The sequence below is a fragment of the Musca autumnalis genome, unplaced genomic scaffold (genome assembly GCF_047663935.1).
Source record: "Musca autumnalis isolate F117 unplaced genomic scaffold, ASM4766393v1 scaffold_2, whole genome shotgun sequence".
In the NCBI taxonomy this organism is placed as follows: Eukaryota; Metazoa; Arthropoda; class Insecta; order Diptera; family Muscidae; genus Musca; species Musca autumnalis.
In genome coordinates this window covers 252876451-252897223 of record NW_027411755.1, presented here as the reverse complement: position 1 = coordinate 252897223, position 20773 = coordinate 252876451, and the positions used below count along the sequence as shown (strand labels likewise).

General features: G+C 36.5%; 2 protein-coding genes across 3 annotated transcripts in view; one reads left to right on the top strand and one right to left on the bottom strand.

Moving 5' to 3' along the window:
• Positions 1 to 20773, bottom strand: part of LOC141395484 (putative gustatory receptor 28b) — a 49844-nt gene that overhangs the window by 25325 nt on the left and 3746 nt on the right. Inside the window, exon 1 of one of the 2 annotated variants that reach the window (XM_073971460.1) lies at positions 15076 to 15708. The exons of the other annotated variant lie outside the window; for it this stretch is intronic. Within the exon in view, the coding sequence (XP_073827561.1) occupies positions 15076 to 15582 (507 nt within the window). The 5' untranslated portion in view covers positions 15583 to 15708. Of the gene's footprint in view, positions 1 to 15075; positions 15709 to 20773 lie in introns of those variants that run through there. 2 annotated transcript variants of the gene reach the window in all.
• Positions 9191 to 20773, top strand: part of LOC141395489 (uncharacterized) — a 153275-nt gene continuing 141692 nt past the window's right edge. The window contains exon 1 of the mRNA XM_073971476.1: positions 9191 to 9340. The gene's annotated coding sequence lies outside the window, so the exon portion shown is untranslated. The remainder of the gene's footprint in view (positions 9341 to 20773) is intronic.

The window sequence follows — 20773 nt, the reverse complement described above, 5'->3', positions numbered from 1 at the left end:
GAAAACAAGGTCATCGAAGAAGAAAAAGAACTCAAAGTTGAACAAGAAGTTCAGTCAGAACAACGTTTGAAAGAGGAGCAATGGACAGAGCGACTAAAGGAAGAATCAACGTCGGTGACAAATATAAATGAACATTATGTTTATCCCATGGTTGGGGAAGTAGAAGTTAAATCGCAGCCTTTGGAAAATAAATGCTTGGCCGGGCAACTAACAAATAATGCAGAATGTCTGCAGAAGCCTGAAGTATTTAAACCTATGAATCATGAGGCAAGAGCTATAATAGTTCATGAGGTAATCGCAGGACTTTGGGGGAAGAACGAAAAGCTGAACAAATAGCTGTGCTACAACAAAAGCTATTGGAGGAATCTAAATTGGAATTAAGTAAAACATACAGTCCACTGATGAAAAGCGAACATACAAACGAAGAAGTGCAGGAAACTTCCCAGGGGAAGACAGTTGAGAATCACAAAAGTAATCAATTTCGCAGTGTAAAGAGAGATGCAGGACGAGCTCCGGTCAAAGGAAGCAGCAAGGGTATAATTAAGTCTTTTGCGATTTATAAATTCTCTCATTTTAGAAGACATTTGGGGTTTCCTCATTCATTTTCGAATTCGATGATGACAACTTTTGGTCCACCGAAGAAGACGCCACCTGCCGATGTTAAGATGCATTGTGGTAATATGATCAATGATTCTGACGCCACAATTGAGGTGAAGATTAGAGTTGTGTAGTTCCGGAACGAACTAGTTCCAAAGAACTATTCCGGACAAGGAACTATTGGAACTATATCCTGCTCTTTCATTTATATAGTTCCTTTAGTTCATATAGTTCCAGCCGTGCATATAATTCCTTTCATTTATATAATTCATTTTCTTTCTTCGATCTTTCACGTTTGGTTCCTTCATCATTCAGATGCGGCCACATTGTTAAATAAATGTAAATTACATCCTCGTTTCATTGCTGCAATTTATTTATTTTTGTGTCAATTCATCCACCAAAAAATGAAAACAAAAAGAAAGAGAAAGATGCGTTAAACTACTTCATTCTCGGAACTATTTGGAATTAAGGAAATAAAAAGAACGAGGAACGAGAAAGATGCATTGAACTTTAACGGTCCCGGAACTATTTGGAATGAAGGAAATAAAAAGAACATGGAACGAGAAAGATGCATTGAACTATATCGCTCTCGGAACTATTTGGAACTATGGAACTATATTAAGGAACTAGTTCCTTTTGGCAAAAGGAACTAGAAAGATCGATCCGCTCCAGGAACTATATTGCCCAACTCTAGTGAAGATTGCTGTGGCTGAAGAAGTGCAAGTGATTGGAGATCCCGGGCAGCAACACGATATAACTGGAAAGAAAGTCAAACATCGATGGATGAGAGGACCGATAGTAGAATGGCTGCAAAAGGTGTTAGGAGCCATCACATAGAAGTTGCTGCAAAGTTGTTTTATTTATACATATCTTGTATTTTTCCCATTTATATGTATTTTACTACTAGTTAATTTTAGTTTATTATTAATATAAGTAGCGCTCACATTGCTTTAGTTTTGTATAAGAATATTAGAGTGTCTTAAAATGCTTCGCAAAGGATCGATCTGTTTTATGTTTAAACAAAAGTTGTATTTGTGATCCTTTGGCGAGCGGTGAGCATGTTCAAAATACTTTGAACAGATTTTCACATTTTCCATTGATTTGATAATGGAAGAGTTTAAGACAAGAGTTGAAGATACCAAACAAAGAGAATCGAAATAGCATTCGAACCGTCCGGTTGGTGTCTTCTCCTTTCTCAACATTTTGTGGTCCTTAGAGCCGGATCTGAACCAGCGACCTATGGATTTACAGATTTAGATTTGTACCAAAAACCAACTGCATCTGGACGATTGATTAACTTCTATTCTAAACACCCTACAGTTATAAAAATAAACACAACCATAAATTTCACTAATAGAGTCTAGGCCATGGCACAATAATACAGGTACAACGGCAAAAACAACTGATTATCACACTAGGTGTCAAAATTAATTATTGTGAATAAAATTACATACAAAAGGTAAACATGCAATTCACAGTAATGCGTTATTGTGAACAAATTTTAACGCTTGGTGTGGCAAGTAGTTCGATTATTGTTATCGATGTAACACCTTCTTATTCCGCCATGGTCTAGGCATAGGTAAGTCGAATTTCAATTAATCGACTTTTTGCAGTCAAAAGTCTAAAAATAGTAGTCTACTTTTGTCTGGAGGGAAAATCGCATAATCGATTATCTTGTGATCGATTTTGGAGTTTGTCCATTAATTGTTGACTTGGCGATTGTACAGTAGGTGTGTACAATAACTTTCCCAGCAATAATTACTCAGTCAGTTCCAGCAACCTCTCTCTGTGAATTTTACTCTCTCAAGCAAGAAAAATTGCAGAAAGTTATCGAACAGCATTTTGCAAGAAATACAGCTGTTTCCGAAAATGTATAAAATTTGTTTTTGTTCCTTTTGATATTTTAAACCAAACGGAACAAAAACATAAATTTTAAAATTGCAGTTTACTTATTTAATGCTTTAGTCATATCCACAACGCTTTAGAATCTAAAAAAATTTGCAATTGTGAAATTTCCATTGGTCAAAAAAGTTAACATTTCGAGTTGTTTACATTGAACAGGTGATTAAAAGTCAGCTGATCAGACTTGCAAATTTTGTGGGACAAATTTTCAAAGTTCTCAGTAACAAAAATCTCCAAAAATTTCTCCAAACTCGCTCTCTTTTGCTTGGTAATTTTGTTATCGAACAGCATTCAGTAAAAATTTGTACAACAGACCTATTTTTCAGTCGAAATCGAAAGATCGATTTCTGTTTTGACTTTTAGATTTTTGAATAGCAAAATAAACAAAGATTATGATAACGTTAACAGAGATATGAAGCCATTTTCTCAAGCATTTAGATGTGACAATCAAAAATTTCATCATGCCATACCTCAAACTTAATCTATGGCGAACATTTCTTTTTGGGAATAAAATCGAAAAGTCGACTTTTCACTTTTATCAGTTTTGATTTTTTTTTGGACTTTTCTTGGTCAGATGAATTTTATGACAATAAAACGAGTTTTATTTAATTTTTTGCTCGAGTTCTGAGTAAAAATCGAAAGATCCATTTTTGAGATCTAAGTACAAATCAAAAGGTCGAATAGTCGACTTTTGCTTTGTAGGACGTATCCCTAGGTTTGAGGCGTTCACACAATATTTCGGACAATATCTTATAGGCAATAACTTGAGCAAACAGTCTACTAACTAGTTGATGCTTATACCTTATTATCGTGTTATCTCCGGTCTTGAACAGCTCGGCTGGTAAGCCATCGACCCCTGCATCCTTATTATTCTTCAGTCAGTTTATTGTTGTCTTCACCTTATGGATCTGTGGTATCTTCGTCGCCTTCTCTAGTAGTGGACACCCACAGTTTGGAAAAATCCTCTCCCCATAACCTGTTACCAGATTACCATGCTCGTCTCTACAGGGGGATGTGCCTGTACCAAAGACATCATTCGACCAGTTGAGTAGAGTGTCCGGGTGGTATACATTCAATACCATCCTCTAGGATTGGATCTGTGGTATCTTCGTCGACTTCGCTACAACTGGATACCAACAGTTTGGCAAAATGCTCTTTCCATATCATTAGCACACTATCTGTATCAGTTACCAAATTACCTTGCTGGTCTCTACAGGAGGATGTGCCAGTGCTAAAGCCATCAGTTTGATGTTTCACTCTTTGGTAGAATTTTCGGACTTCATTCTGCCTCCTGTATATCACGATTTGTCCACACTCCCGCTCAGCGTTGCCAGTATTTTTTAGCCTCTTTTCCCCAACTTGTCCAAAACTTTTCCCCAAAATTCCCCAGATTTTATTGAATTTCCTCAAAAAAATCCCCAAACATTTTTTAACAAATAATTACAAAAAGTAGTTTTATTTTACTATTGAAATTCATATCATTAAACTTGGAAAGTATTCTATACACCTATATATTAATTAAATTAACGATATTGAAAACTTCACTTTCAAATGATTCAGAATCATTAGTCTCATTGGACTTATACACATTTTTATAATGAATGAGTTGTAACATTTTTTTAGGTGGGTCAAAATTTCTACAATAAATGGAGTTGTTAGAAAATTGATTATTTATTATAGTAACTCGTGCTGCATTTTATTTCTGAATATGGTTCAAAATAGAAGATTCTTTCTACTTAAGAATTACTTGTTGGAACGGAAAGCATATTTAATACCATCTCCAATTTACGATTTATAACTTTCTCCATTGCGATTTGTAAACATCCGTGGAGATTTTTGTGTTGACAACTGGTTCTAAAATGGTCCGTATAGAGCTAAAATTGTGTTGACCCAGTGAATTTCTGCAAATATTGGGATAAATTTGCTTGTAAGTTTAAGAAATTGCATATTTCTAGGCATCGGTTTCAGCATTTGTATTAACAGCGTTTAAGATATTCAGCACTGGTCTTTTTAACTTTAATAATTGTTTACTCAAAAAAGTACAAGTCAAAATTAAAGCCTAGGTCCATGGCTCCTCATGGGAAATTTGCCGAGTCGTTTTCGATCGATTCCACTATTTTTTTCAATATCTATTTAAATTTTTTATAAATGGTTTCAATATTCGAGTGTACAGGGAAAAATGCATATTAGCAATGTGCATCGGTTTGAAAACTTAGATTAAGGCCCGTTCTTATGCTTAGTTTACATTTACGAAATCCACTCGATTTCAACTGTCAAATCCATAGGTTAAACGTCAAATGAAATCCAGATGAGATTTCATTTGACGTTTGAGCTATGTTATACCTTACTCTAAGAAAAATAAGGAATAAAGTTCGCATTACCAGGGATCTTTTATTAGATCTTCCATTCTATTTCAAGCAAAACAGACTGTATACATCAAATTTACTCAAATCGGATTGGTTGATTTGAATTTGCTCTCAAATGTTTCTTGTTTTTGGCACACTTTAAATTTTAGAAGGAACACAAAGGTCCTTTTAATTTGTCTGACACTTATTATTAAAGCAAACTTGTAGGAATAAAAAACGGGTAATCTGTCCGATATCGGCCAACATTTAACTACAAAAAGGATATAATAACGGGCTTAAGCATATTTATCTCTTTTATAATTGGAACCATGAATGTTAAATAAAGTTTAATTTCTCATTGCCCATCAATCCAGAAATCATTTCTGCAGTTAAGTCCCCTTCAGCAGTAGAAATTATGGAAAATGTTATTTCAATTCAACCCACTGTTCTAGTACGCTGTCAGTGGTCGAACCGCATGATAACACTTCAAATCTGTCATAAATTATTACTGCTGCGACCAGTAAGTATATGATGCATGTTATTTGTGCGTCACGCGTGCTCTTCTACTATTGACGTACTGAAATTAAAAAAAAAAAATCAGATATTCTGAAGTAATTAGTCAAAAAAGAAATTCCCCAAAAATCCCCAAATATTTTTCAGATTTCCTCAACATTTTGCCAATTCCCAAGTCGAAATTTTTTCCCCATTTCAAATAAAAATTCCCCAATTTGGGGAAAAATCCCCAATACTGACATCTCTCTCTCTTTCCTGCGGAAAAGACGTTTCTCCTCCCTTCTTTTCTCCCGATACCTCTCTCGTGCGCTACGCGTTGCTATTGATGGTAGAGTAGCCCTATATGCCGCATTTTTCTTAGAGTTGTGTCGTTCCGAAACGAACTAGTTCAAAGGAACTGTTCCACAAAAGGACTGGTACTAGGTCCGACTATGCGGTTCAGCTAGTTCCTTTTGTTCCCTTGTTCGTTTTTCTCCCATTCTTTTTGCTCATATTGTTCATTCGGTTTCACAAGCTCATAGTTTCATCAGTTTATGTAACATCAGTTGTCTCTCTCTTTTATTAGTGAATAAGAAATAACATAGCGTCATTTAGTTTTTCATTTCTTACTAAACTGATCTTGGCCGAACTCAAAAAATGTATAAACAGTCAGTAAAAAGCAATTGGGGTATTTTTTAATTTGCAAAACGTGCTGATTGTAAATGTTTTTTTTTTTAAATAGTTGTAATCTACCATCAGGAAAGCCAAAAGCAATTTACTTTTTCAACAATAAAATTGTTTTTCTATTGTTTAGATGAAGAAGAAGCACGAACGATATGAGCTGAGTGAACGAGTGTGAGTGTGGGTATACATATAAAGGTTGGTACTAAAAGGAACTATGGAACTAACTGAACGACCTAGTTCCTTTTGCGGAACGGAACGGAAAAGATCGAACCGCAAAAGGAACGAGATTGCCCAAATGCTAATTTTTCTCTTCGGTAGCAGCACGACACTCCTGGTCATACCATGGATTCCTTGGTGGAGGTCTCTGGTATGCAAGTATGGATTTTGCGGCTGTTTGCATGGAGTGGGCAATATTTTGCAATTGTGCTGATATGTTATCGGGACGAGGAGTGCATTCATTAAGCAATTTGACCAGTTGAGTAGAATCTGCTGTGGCTATTTGCTGTGCTTGCGGTTTACCGATGTCTAACTTCCGTGCCGTGTCTGTTCGTACTATATTTGCTTGCTACATTTAATCGGTTACGTACCTTTGCTGCGACAAGACAAGATGGTCCGAGTCCATAATTACTTTTCGGAACGATCGTATAACCAACCATAACCGGCTGCCCTTACGAATGTCGATGTTTTGTAACATAAATGAATTAATTTTATTCATAATGTTATTATAAATGAAATAATTGCAACACTTATTTAATAACCCTATGATTGCTGCCCAATTTATAATTTGAGACAATTTGTTATATGCATATCAAATATGAATGGTAATAGAAAAGGGCAGACAATACAACAACAAATAATTCTGCAATCATCGTATGATTTTGTACCTGCTTTTGGTGCAATGTTGTTTTGTAATTCCAGCAATCAATGTAATGCTTATTGTCTTTGCTTTTAATTTGCATATTTCTTTCTAATTCGTTATGTATTGATTTGTTCTTGTATTCAATTTGACTGTTAGGTTTAGTTTGCCAACAACGCAACAAATATTAAGTCTGTCTGGTTACCCCAACATTTTTATCAACTTGTACCAATTGTTGCTGGAAGTCGTCTGTTAACGCAAAAAGTCAGCAAAAGAGAGCGATTCGATAGAGACATTTTGACAGTTCTTTCACTGAGAGTTTGCAAATTATTACGTCTGTCTGGTTACTTTTCCAGCAAGAATTGTCCAGCAAGAACTTTCTCAGAGAGTAAAGAATTTTTATTCTCTTTTGCTAGAAAATTATAAAAAGTAAACAGACACCTTCCCAGCAAAAACCAGCAAGCAATCAGCTGACTTGCCAAAACAGAACAATTTGTCGGCCAATGAAAGAACCAATGGAAGCAAAAATGTGTATTTTATTAAAAATAAAAAAATAAAATGATCCAAAAATGAATTTTTCCACCTCGCAACTTTGTTCTACAAAAAAATAATACAATTAGACTTGATATTTCCGCAATAAAATTGTTTTTTATTGTTTTATTAATTGTTCACAAACATAAATCAATGAAAAATTATAAACACATGATTGATTGTTTTCAGGAAGAAGAAGACTTGCAAATGTTTGCTAGAAGAAATTTGTCCAGCAAGAATTGGCAAACTCTTAGTGAAAGAACTGTCAAAATGTCTCTCTCGAATTGCTCTCTTTTGCTGGTTTTTTGTGTTAACAGACGACTTCCAGCAACAATTGGTACAAATTTTAGGGTAGCCATTCAGACCTATTGCTGGACAAATTTCTTCTAATGTTTGTGAAAATTAAAAACAATTTTATTGTGGAAATAGCAAGCCTAATTGTATTGCTTTTTGGAGAACAAAGTTGCAAAGTGGGAAAAATTCTTTTTTGGGTAATTTTCTTTTTTATTTTTAATAAAATACAACATTTTTGCTTCCTTCGTTGGCGGACAAATTGTTCTGTTTTGGCAAGTCAGCTGATTACTTACTGGTTTTTGCTGGGAAGGTGTCTGTTTACTTTTTACAAATTTCTAGCAAAAGTGAATAAAAACTCCTTACTCTCTGAGAAAGTTCTTGCTGGACAATTCTTGCTGGGAAAGTAACCAGACAGACCTATTATAACTTGTTTTTGTTAACTTAAAATGTCAGCATCAAATAACTTTTTTACTCATCGTATTAAATACAATTACAGACCGTATTAACCCAGATATGCCCATTGCTTGATCGTGATCATTTTAAAAGTATTTTTATATTATTTTAGAAGCAAATGTAAAATAATAACAGTATGTTTATACGTTTTTTAAAAAATTGTTGAAAAAAGTGTGTTTTGAAGCCACTTTTGAACACAGGGTTTTATCATATAACTGGAGTTATGGGACACAAAACATTTGACATATAGTCCAAAAACACCTTTTCGGCATCTAGTTAAAGTTTTTTCGTAGTAGGCTCAACATCGTGTATGTTTTCGTTATAAAACTACCCAATAATTAGTCGGTCATAACGCAGATCATTGTAGAAACTAAGCGATAGGTGGCAACTTCTATGAACTAGACCTCAAAACTCAAAAATAGTAGCTCAAAATAATGGAATCACATAATATCCCAAGAGCTACAGATGTGTACTGAGTATATCACCAAAATAAACGGTACTTTGATAAACATAACATATCAAATTAGCAAGAATTTTGTGTGTCCTATATATAGGACGTTGGGCATATCTGGGTTAAATACGATTACAGACCGTTGAAATAAGTATTTTTCTTCAAGCTCGAGGTCAATTACAGACCACGCATTTTTACTACAACTTGGACTTGTATTTAAAATTACAAGGTCCATTTCTAACCATATTGTTTGGTCCTTCATCGCCAACGGATATTAATATTAAAAAATATAATTAAAATTCGTGATGCCGTCGGTAAAATTTTTAAAGGCAAACGCAGGCTTCTACGCTCTGCAATCACAAGAAGTCATGCATTTTGCAATTCTGTCGATGAAAGCATTTCAATGGAGAAGCAGGAAACTCGTTTGGATGCAGTAAAAACCTTCTGGGAGCAGTACATTGAGGTAGAAGATACCCTGGGTGGAATGGAGGGAGACTAAGGAGCCAATAAAGCTGCTGGGCCAGGAAAAGAAACATTTGAGCAATTCGAGGTGAAATATTTAATTATTTATTCTACTCTTTTAAGAACAATTCGAGCTAGGAGAGGTACATCTGACACTGCAAAAGGTGCACTGGAAACATAAGCTGGCCAACAAAGCGAATTAATCAACAAATTGGACAATGTGGTTTCAAAAGAAATTGATGTTGCTTTACCCAAATTGTAATACCAACAGTGGTGAGTACAGCTATTGGACAACATTCCGATATTTGTTTTTAGGTTCTGTGGATAATAAGGCTCACTTGACAAAAACTCAGAAATTCTATTATTTGATATATTTTCTGAATGGCGAAGCCGCAGATCTTATAAAAAAATATACCAATTGCCGAAGATCACTACATGGAAGTGTGGGGCAATTACGACACACGACTTAATTAAAGGCACACACTAAACACAGCGCAACAGAAGAAACAAATTAGTGAACACAGCTCATTGAGGAGAGCAAACTTGACCAGCGACAAACGAAGAAAAGTCACATTCACTGCAGTTGCTCTCCTCCTTGAAGTCGCATAGAAGAAAATCACTTAAGCTGTAGTTGTTCTCCTCAGCGAAGTCTTAGAAGTTAAATAATTAGAAGTTTTGTGAAGTTAAAATTAGAAGAAGAAACAGATAAGTATACGTACACCTTACAAAAATGGAGTTTAGGCAAAATCAATGGGTTTTTTACAGCAACAACTGCACTGTGTGGCTCCTTGGTGACAAAATAACCATAATTACACAAACTTATTTTAATTTAATACATATATTTAATGCTGTAAAAACCCAACGATTTAGCATAAACCCCATTTTTGCAAGGTGTACGTATACTTATCTGTGCCAATGTATATTGCTCTCAAAAGTAGATTCCACAACCAGATTACAGTGGTCAGAAAAAGTAGGTTCGAAATTTGACGTTTCCATTCGAAACATTTCTGGACTTTCTAGAAATCTAATATACGTACACAGAAGCAAATGAATTAGTAAGTTCAACTTCAGTTTGCTAAGACATATTCAATACGTTCAAACACCTCGCGTTCAACATCAAACTCGTGCATTAAATGCAAACAAGAACACAAGCTTTTTTAGTGCTAGCAATTGAAGAATCTTTCCATTGAAAATAGACACAAGTTTATCAAGGATAATTCCTTATGTTTCAATTGCCTCAAAACAGGCCACAACGCATTAAATTGCAACTCAAAAGTTCGATGTCGAACATGTAAAAATAGGCAAAACACTCTAGTCCATTATCAGCTAGAAACCTCGAAGAAGATGGAATAATCCAACATTTCAAATCGTGAACTAAACGTCAATTTCATAGAACCCTCAATATCGCAAGGCGTTCACTCTTCATCTCGAGATTCTTCTGGTTCTTATCAAAATCAACAGCATACAGGGAAGAACTCGACCACAAATTTTAATTCGCAATGTCTTCGTCAGTGCAAAGCAATCACATAATGTCGACTAACCAATCGCATGTGGTACTCCCGACTGCTACTGTTCGTGATAAAAACCAATTCGGATATTTTGTCAAACTTAGAAATCTCATCGATTCTGGATCCCAAGTATCATTTGTTACCGAATCATGCGTAAATAACAAATGCTCGCTTATCATTAGCAGGAATTGCTTCTTATAATGCTGGTGTTACGAAAGGTCAAGTTAATATAAACCTTTATTTCAATTATGACATGGTCAATTTCAACACTTACATTATAAAGGAACCAAAATATAATATCAAAACTTAATCTTGTTGGGAGCAGACGTGCTCTGATCTATTATGAAAGATGGGAAATTGGAACTGAATCCGCCTGGTTTATTTGTGATCAATTCGATTTTTGGATGGATTATCTCATGTCAATTTGAAACACAACATAATAAACAATCGGTAATGTTTCACACAACCACAATTGATACTAATAAAGTGCTACAAATATTTCGGGATACTGAACAACATCCTATTGAAAAACAAAATGTAATGAAATAGATAAATAACCTTACTATCTCCCACACCACTGCGTTCTCAAGCCAGACAGCAGCACAACTAAGTTGAGAGAGGTATTTGATGGCTCTATTAAGGATGGCTCTGGAAAATCTCTCAATGATATGCTACTTATTGGACCACCTATACATATTGCTAAGGGCTGCATAATGTAAAGTGGCTAAAGCAACCTTTTTTAAGACTTACAATCCAAATAAGCAGAAGGTAAAGTGTTCCCACAATCCTTAATAAGACAAGTCAAGTCGACTCGTAGATCAATATTTGGTCCCATTGCAGAAGCAATGGCCTCCGCGTGGCCTCCCTGGGGACCACTTCATAGTTATGTAGTGGAAGCTAATACGAGCGGCGTTTTGCCAGGCTGGTGACAAAGCAGCCCCAGTCTAGTATGCCTTAGAGTAATCACCTACCCATCCGAATACACATTGATTACTGAAACCGTTACAAATGAAAATCAAACACTAACCCCCTCGATGACGACCATTGGAATGAAACAAAGGATACGAATAGGCTTATGAAATGTACGTACTATGTTGGAACCATCGAAGCTTGCTCAGATAGAAAAAGAATTCAGCAAATACAAAATTCTGATACACTAACGGTGGATCAAAATTTATGTACACATAGCTAGAATAATTGTGGTACGACTTAAAACAAAAGCAAGGCCCATATCAAGCATTCAATGTTATGCACCCACTGAACTCGCCGACATGAAAAAAATCACGTTTTTAAAGCGAACTCTCGAATCTGCTTAACAACATCAATCATGGCGACATCAAAATTCTAATGGGTGATTTCAATGCACAGGTTGGGAGTGACAAGAGCAACCGTGAAAATGTTATGGGCAAACATGGACTTGGTCACCTGTCTGAAAATGGAGAGCTGCTACTAGAAGTATGCGACAACTTCAACCTTGTATTAGGCGGAACACTTTTCCCGCACAAAAGAATTCACAAAGTATCATGGGTTTCCCCTGATCGGCTAACTGAGAATCAGATAGATCATATTGCCATCAGCAAGATGTGGAGAGGATCCCTACTTGATGTGAGAAACAAAAGAGGAGCAGACGTTGCGAGCGAACATCACCTAATTGTAACTGATATACGATTAAAACTTCGATCTGTAATTCGCAACAACAGAAGTATGCGAAGATCATTGGACATCACAAAACTCAAAAACCATGACACCTGTAACAACTTCACGAACAGACTGAAGAAAAAAGTCAACAACCTCTCAGAGAATGAAGAAATTGAAGAATATTACAAAAAGATAACATCTGCGTTCACTGAAACTGCAATAAATGAATTTGGCTACACCAAAAAGATAATAAACCATGGATTTCAGACACAACATGGGAACACATTGAAAGGATGAAACAGTTGAAAGCCGAAATCAACAAGGCCAATTTTCCCAACCAAAAAGGAGAAAAGTTAAGGCAATACAGCTCTGAAGATAATAAAGTAAAAAGAAGTGCCAGGAAAGATAAGAGGAACTGGATACTAAGTCTTGCAGAAGAAGCAGAAAAAGGCAGCGAGACAGAAAGATTGAAAGACCTATACAAAATAACAAAACAAATTGCAAGAAACAACAATTGCAGCGCAAAACCCCTCAGAAATGAAGATGGAATCTTTACATGCGATAAGGACAAGCAGTTGAAAATCTGGGAAAAATAATATAAAGGACTATTGACAACGAGCAACAATGAAAATATAAATATATGTGACTGTGATCCAATGCAGCACACAAACAACATCAGAGAGATATAAATGTTTTAACTCCAACACCGGACGAATAAAGTCCAGCAACTTAAAAGTGGCAAAGCGGCAGGGCCAGACGGCATACCTCCTGAAATCTTAAAAAATTGATATTCAGCTAACGACAAGATTAATATATCCAATTATTAATCACTTTTGGACAAACGAGCACCTGCCGAAACAACTAAAAGAGGGATTAGTCATAAAGTTACCCAAAAAAAGACGATCTTCAAAACGTTAGCAACTGCAGAGGAATAATGTTGCTAAATATGTTAAATAAAATCATTGCACTTATTCTTCATAAGCGTATATCAACAATTATTGAACCCCAACTAAGACGAGAGCAAGCAGGTTTCAGACCAAACAAGTCATGTGTAGACCACATTAACAGCATCCGAGTGATCGTGGAATTGCTTAATGACAATCTCCACTGTATCTAATATTTGTGGACTTTAAACGAGCGTTCGAAACAATCCACCACAACGCTATTTGGAATGCATTGGAATCAGCCAATTGAAGATGTATCCTCATTCAATTATCTTGGCAGTATTATAACTACAAATGAAGGTAGTAACAAAGCTAAAACTGCATTTGGAATGCTTAATAAAGTATGGAGAGATAGGACTATATCCTCGGGAACCAAACTAAAAGTATTTAACAGCAATGTAAAATCTGTTATGATATTTGGCTGTGAAACCTGGATGATTCCAAAGAACCTAATGCGCTCCATGGAAGCATTTACGAATAGGTGCCTGCGTCGCATATATGGCATTTACTGGCCAAACACCATAACCAACAATGCTCTGTGGAATATGTCGAATCAACAACCACTGGAAGCAGAAATTAAGCGAAAGAAATACAGATGACTTGGTCATACCATGAGAAAAGCATCAACTGACGTAACAAAACAACTAATCGAGTTCAATCTCCAAGGTTCGAGATGTATTGGCCGACCGAAATGCACCTGGAGGCGCCAAGTAGAATCTGAATTAAAACAGAGCCGAAGATCATGGAGTGAAATGAAAAATCTTGCCATGGATAGAGATAGATGGAAAACATTTGTGACGGCCCTATTTTCCAAGCGGAATTAAAAGGACTATATATAGAGAGATCTTTTTTGAGTTTCTCTAAGTTTCCGAAAATATTTCTATGTATTCTCACAGAAGATATAACGAAGATGTTTCGCCAAATATGGGTGTGTCAAAGAGACAGAGATTATCAACGGCTTGTTTGAAGAAGTGGTGCTAATCGACCCATACAACATTAGGTCTGCACGACAACCTTCCCAGCAATAATTACTCAGCAAGTTCTAACAACTTCTCTCAGTGAATTTTTCTCTCGCAAGCAAGAAAAATTGTAGAAAGTTATCGAAAAACATTTTACAAAACTTGCAAGAAAGTCAGCTGTTTCCGAAAATGTATGAAAATTGTTTTTGTTTCTTTTGATATTTTAAACCAAATGGGGAAAAACAGAAATTTTAAAGCCTTTACCTAATTAAGTGCGTGTTGCGTGTGCGTTCAAAAATACAAAAACAAAATACATGTATTTCAAATTGAAAACAACAACAAATACATGTATTTTGTTTTTGTATTTTTGAACGCACACGCAACACGCACTTAATTAGGTAAAGGCTTAAAATTGCATTTGACTTATTTAACTAGTAAACCTATCCATAACGCTTTAAAATCTAAAAAATCGAAATTGTGAAATTTTCTTTGTCAAAAATTTTAACACATCAAGTTGTTTACATTGAACAGCTGATTCAGCTGGCCGAACTTACAAATGTTTACGGGACAAATTTTCCCAGCCGTTCGGACTCGGCGATAAAGTGTTGGTCCCATATCATTGAACTAATATGAATCGGGGTGCACGCATTGATATGAGAGAAGTCTCCCTTGTCCTGCCTGAGATGTTTGTGGAACAATTATTATTACAATTTTTATCGGGGGTAAATTCATACGGACTTAAAGAAACTGCCCTAAAGCTGTAAAACCCCTACGGCCACAACGAGGGGTTTTAAAAGGAGTCCTCGATATGGTCCAATTTTGGCACGGCGTATCCGTTCTTCCAAACGTCAAATTCGCAGATGGACTATATCCATGTATTTAAGGTACAATTTAGTATTTTCCTGCTCTTGAATAAACTCACTGACATTTTACTTCACCTTACTTTTACTCTCACTCACCTGATTTATCATATTGAAACGCATTTCCAGCATTCTTGTAAAACAAGAAAACATTGCCACAGCAAATAGAACCACCGTATGTTGTACAACAAACGTAACATGCAACGACCACGATGGTTGTTCGTTTATCTTCCTCACAAGACGGAAACTACCGACGGCATAAGCCAAATTTGCAGTGACCATTGTCAAAATATAAATATAACTGAAGCGTAGCAATTTGCTATACATTATTTTAATTCCCATTCCGTGAAGCATTTGATCCATTTCTTGCATAACAGCCATACTGTGCTGGACATACTGCTTCGGTATGATGGCTGTCAAATAGATGACCATAACACCCAAGAATCCACTGACGATTTGCATAAAATCACCAAAATGTGAGATGTGCGAGCTGAAGAAGTATCCCGCCACAGTTTCGAAATCATTCTGAAGAGTCAAGGTATAACAAGCCGCATAGACAATGAGGTGGCCGGCCACATTTACATAACCCCAGGCGGAATGTTTCATAAGTTTCTGGCCCGTGGCGGCATCGCTGTGAATATAAAAAGGTACCAACCCATGACAGTAGAGTAGGAAAAATAGTGGCTGCAAACATTCGAACAGTTGTTTGGCCGAGAAAAATCTTTTTAAACGACCGATAATCGGATGTTCCAGTTGGGAATTTTCTTGCAACTCAACAACATCCATTCCGCTCGAGGTTGAAGTGAAAACTGAGCAGTTGGTGGATAAAGCAAATTCTAATAAATTTGCATGCATTCTTGTTCTTCTTTGTATTCCTTATTCCGCAGGATATGAAATGGCAAGGAAACAATATCTATTTTTTGTTTTCTTTCTTTAAAATGCTAATGAACCTGTTGAATGTATCCTGTCCAAGTACTTTTGTTTGTAAGTGGGTGTTGATGTGGCATTGCTACAGTGCCTCCAATAATCAAGGGACTGGTTGGTTGCTGGTCGTGGTGGCCATTTGTTTTATTGGAATTACGCGACACCCGGATAAATATTTAATCACACAACTTGTGTGTAAATTGGTTTGGACGACATAGATAGTCTGGCTGCCACTTCTCTCTCTCTTCCCCCTCTACTTCTGTCCTCTTTTAGTCTCCGGTTCTGAAAAGTGAGTGTATCTATCAATGTAATTAGCTTTGTTTGGACAACAACCCAGCAAAATGTTTGCCTCCAAAGATGCAGTTAAATGATATGTACAAGTGATCTGGATGTGCATCAAATTATGCATTTTCACTGATGATTTTTACAAGAGCGTGACTACTGAAAGATGCACTCCAAAGCACTGCATTTTAACTAACCCTTTGGCACTGCATTTTAACTGACCCTTTGGCATTGCATTTTAACTAACCCTTTTGCACTGCATTTTAACTGACCCTCTGGCACTGCATTTTAACTGACCCTTTGGCATTGCATTTTAACTAACCCTTTGGGGTAGAATAGGAGGCAGTCCAAAGCACGTGTTACAAAATATGCCAGAACAAATAAAATGCATTTATTATTTGTGCAAAAGAAAAATATTAACAACTTTATTACATTAACACAAATTATGAAAATTCTCCATTGAATTCAATCGCAAACATGCGTGTTTCCTCCGCTTGCATTTGTTCCAAGCTGAACTGCTTTTGCTTCATTTGCTAAATGGGTTGTCTTCCCATCACCAGTTAAGATTTCGACACGTACTCCAACAGCACTCCATTCGGAAATTTTCTTCTGGTGAGTTGCCGGAAAAATGTTCACAAATTAAATATTATTTAAATATTAAATATTATTTAGTTTGTATTAACAAATGTTTGGACATGTTAACACGCTTATCTCTTTTTGGAAAATGAAAGCCGCTGCCTGTAGAGATGTACAATCTGATTTATGTACATATAGGGATCTCTAACAACTGCTAATAAAATGTAGCGAACGGAGTGCCTTTTTCACGACTCCGTTTGGACTGCATCCGGATGCTGTTAAATTGTGAGGAATTGGAGTGCCTTTTTCACGACTCCGTTGAACTGCATCCGGATGTTGTTAAAATGTGACAAGTGGATGTGATTCTTTGGATTGCATCCAAATGCGGTTAAAATGTGAGGACTGGAGTGCCTTTTTCACGACTCCAGTTGAACTGCATCAAAACATGCCGTGACAGAACTAGTCCACATTGCACTACTTCCAATTTATTTTGCTGGGAATATATCAACCATGTATTTGAGTTCTTAGTGTCGTTGATTGTGGGTCGGTAGGAGTGGGAGTTTACTTTTGTAAGCATAATACCTGATTAACTTATCCTCCTCTGGGGCATTATGGCATGAGGAAAGGTAGTGTTACTATTTTGTAGACATGATGAATGGGTTAACTGTTGTAATTGTTATTTATGGCAAAACTAATAGACATATTTGATTGTATTAATGGACTGGATTAGTGTTGAGACCTTGGGAGGAAGAAATTTCAATGGCAAACTAATAAAATAATTATGAGTTTTACGAAGTCAAACTTTTACTAAATCTGTATATTTATGGCAGGGATAAGGAATAGGGCGGTTTAAGTAGACATAATAATAATCCTTTAAATATGCAGAATAATATTGGCCAACAGATGCTACCTTGGACTTAGCAAGTTTTTTTGTTCCTCTTGGACAAGAAAATTATATTTTATTTTATCGATACATATTGATTTTATACCCTCAGCATTTATGCTAACGAGGGCATATACACTATGATGCGGGCAAAATGTGATTCATCGAAATAATGGTATGTTTGGAAGAAATGTGTTTCAGACAATTTGGAGTTGATTTAGCCATGTCCGTCTGTCTGTCTGGCTGGCTAGTGCGCACGATAACTCTCAAATGAATCAACCGATTCGGTTCAAAATTTGACTTTAGTAATATTGCCCAAACTTAGTTTAAGTTCGAAGATGGGTTTTGTCGGTTCACTCCTTCCGGTAAACTCCCCCACAAAAATTCGAAAATGTTCGGAAAATTTGACCACACGATAACTCTTAAAGGTAGTAACCGACTTACTCCATTCTTTGCATATAGTGAAATTTCTACCATACTTAGATGAGGTTTCAATATGGACTCAATCGGTTCACTCCTTCGGGTACCTCCCACACAAAATTCCGGAAAAGTTCGCTTTGATTCCAGAGAATATAGCCAGAAAGTTGCAAAAAACCCCTATGACACCGTGTGTAGTGGTTGGAGCGCAAGATAAATCTCGAACGGATCTGCCAATTCGGTCCAAAATTTGGTCTTAGTAATATTTTGTCCAAACATAGCTTAAGTTCGAAGATAAGCCATATCGATCGACTCCTTCGGGTACCTCCCCCACAAAAGTTCAAAAATGTTCGAAAAAATTGTGCGCACGATAACTCTTGAAGTGAGTGCCCGATTTGGTCCATACTTTACACATCCTAAAATATCTACCAGATATAGATCAGGGTCGAATATGGACTATATTTATCCACTCCTTCGGGTACCTCCCACACAAAATTTCGGAAAAATTCACTTTAAGACCTTGTCTCGAATCAATTTGATTTTGTTGAACTTGCATTCGCTGCCGCAATTACGACAGTAAAAGTTTTTTTCAGGGGCAAGTCCATAATTCTTGAGAAAACAGCCCGAAACGTGTAAAATATTTCTCATAAACTCAGCAACCGATTTGGTCCAAACTTTGGATCTCTAAATGTTTTGTCCAATCTTAGTTTATGTTCAAATGTGGGTCCTATCCGTCCAATCCTTAGAGTACCACCCACACAAATGTTTAAAACTTTTGTGTGGTTACGGGTCTGTTCGAGGATCATTTTGAAATTTTTATCGAAGGTTTTCCTAGTGGCCCTGTTTACAGCGATATTATGTTTTTCGTAGGCAAGTATGGTACAAATGTCCTATCTATCGTTATCCCCCGCAAATTGTTGAGCTTTAATCCGTATTTTTGTCGGTTCATACGGACAAAAGTTTTTTTGTTTCACTCCACACAGGCTGAGGGTTAGGCCGGGGCGATTTGAAAACCTTAATGGACCCTTCGCGTTTCTCATTCCTGGGATTGAACTGAGCAAAAAAGTCCACTGGACCATATGTCTACGATGAAAATCGAGCCTCCCGATTTTGACTTTAAGTTATTTATCTACGTTTTTTGGACATTTTGGCACATAACAGCCAAACCATTAAGATTTTCGATCGAACACAAGGACAAAAATTTTAGCAAAGACAGTAATTAAGAACTCTCTAATACATTGCGAAAGCATTGGAACGCTCTTTCAGGCAGTTTTGGCCTTGAAAAGGTGCAAACTTTTCGAAAAAGGTCGATAAATGACACTGTGCTACTAAAGTTGACCAAAAAAATATTCAAATGTTCTGATGCAAAATTATATCGTGTTGGGATCCATGGACAACGACAATGCCTTTAGTTCGTTTGGGTCACTTCGTCTTATTTTTTTATAACGGTAAATGTAGTGAAAATCTGGGCTTCTTACATTTTCAAATTTAAACGGACATATCTTCTTTTGTTCACAACGGATTTCTAGTGATCCTTCTTCTTTTTAAAGGCGCGAATAATATCTTCAGAACAAGTTATTATTTGTTTAAATCGGTTAACAAATGGCTAAGTTATAGTGGTTTAAGTCTGAAAACCCCCATGTGAAGTGAAACTTTCATCTACGGGCAGATCGAATGTATTTAGGGTCTCTTCAGAATTTTGTGGTCCTTTTTGTACATTTGAACTTGCCGACGAAAATGTGGATTAGGAATTAACTGCACTAAGACACAAATGTTGAACTTTTGTGGGGGAGGTACTCTTAGGGAGGACCGATATGGGCCATTTTAGAAGTTAAACTAAATTTTGACAAAATATTAGGAGAACCAAAGTTTGGACCAAATTGGTTGCTTCGTTCAAGAGATATCGTGCATACAATTTTGGTGACATTTTGGAGGGAAGTACCGGAAGTTGTGGACCGGTATTGCCCAATGAAACTAAGTTTGGATATAATATGACGAAGGCCAAATGTTGAACCAAATCGGTTGAACAGCTCGAGAGTGATCGTGGCATAGGGTTTTTTACACCTTTCGGGCTGTTTTCCCAAGAAATATGGACTTGCCCCTGAAATAACATTTACCGTCGTAATGGAGGTAGCGAATGCAAATCGCTTCAACAAAAATCAAAGTGATTCGAGAGCAGGTCTTAAAGTGAACTTATCCGAAATTTTGTGTGGGAGGTACAGAAAGAGTAGACAAATATAGTCCATATTTGAACCTGATCTATGTCTGGTAGATATAATAAGATGATGTTCAAGAGTTATCGTGAGCACAATTTTTCCGAAGATTTTTGAACTTTTGTGAGGGAGGTACCTGAAGAAGTCGACCGATATGGCTTATCTTCGAATTTAAACTATGTTTGGACAAAATATTACGAAGGTCAAATTTTGGACCGAATCGGCAGTACCGTTCGAGAGTTATCTTGCGCTCCATCCACTACACACGGTGTCATAGGGGCTTTTTGCATATTTCTTCAGGCTATTTTCTCAGGAAGTATGGACTTGCCCCTGATGAAACTTGTCGTATGGGGGGCAATCAAAGCGATTCGAGAGCAGGTCCTAAACTGAACTTTTCCGAAACTTTGTGTGGGAGGTACATGAAGGAGTGGACCGATTGAGTCCATACTAGAACCTCATCTAAGTCTGGTAGAAATTTAACGATATGCAAAGTATGGACCAA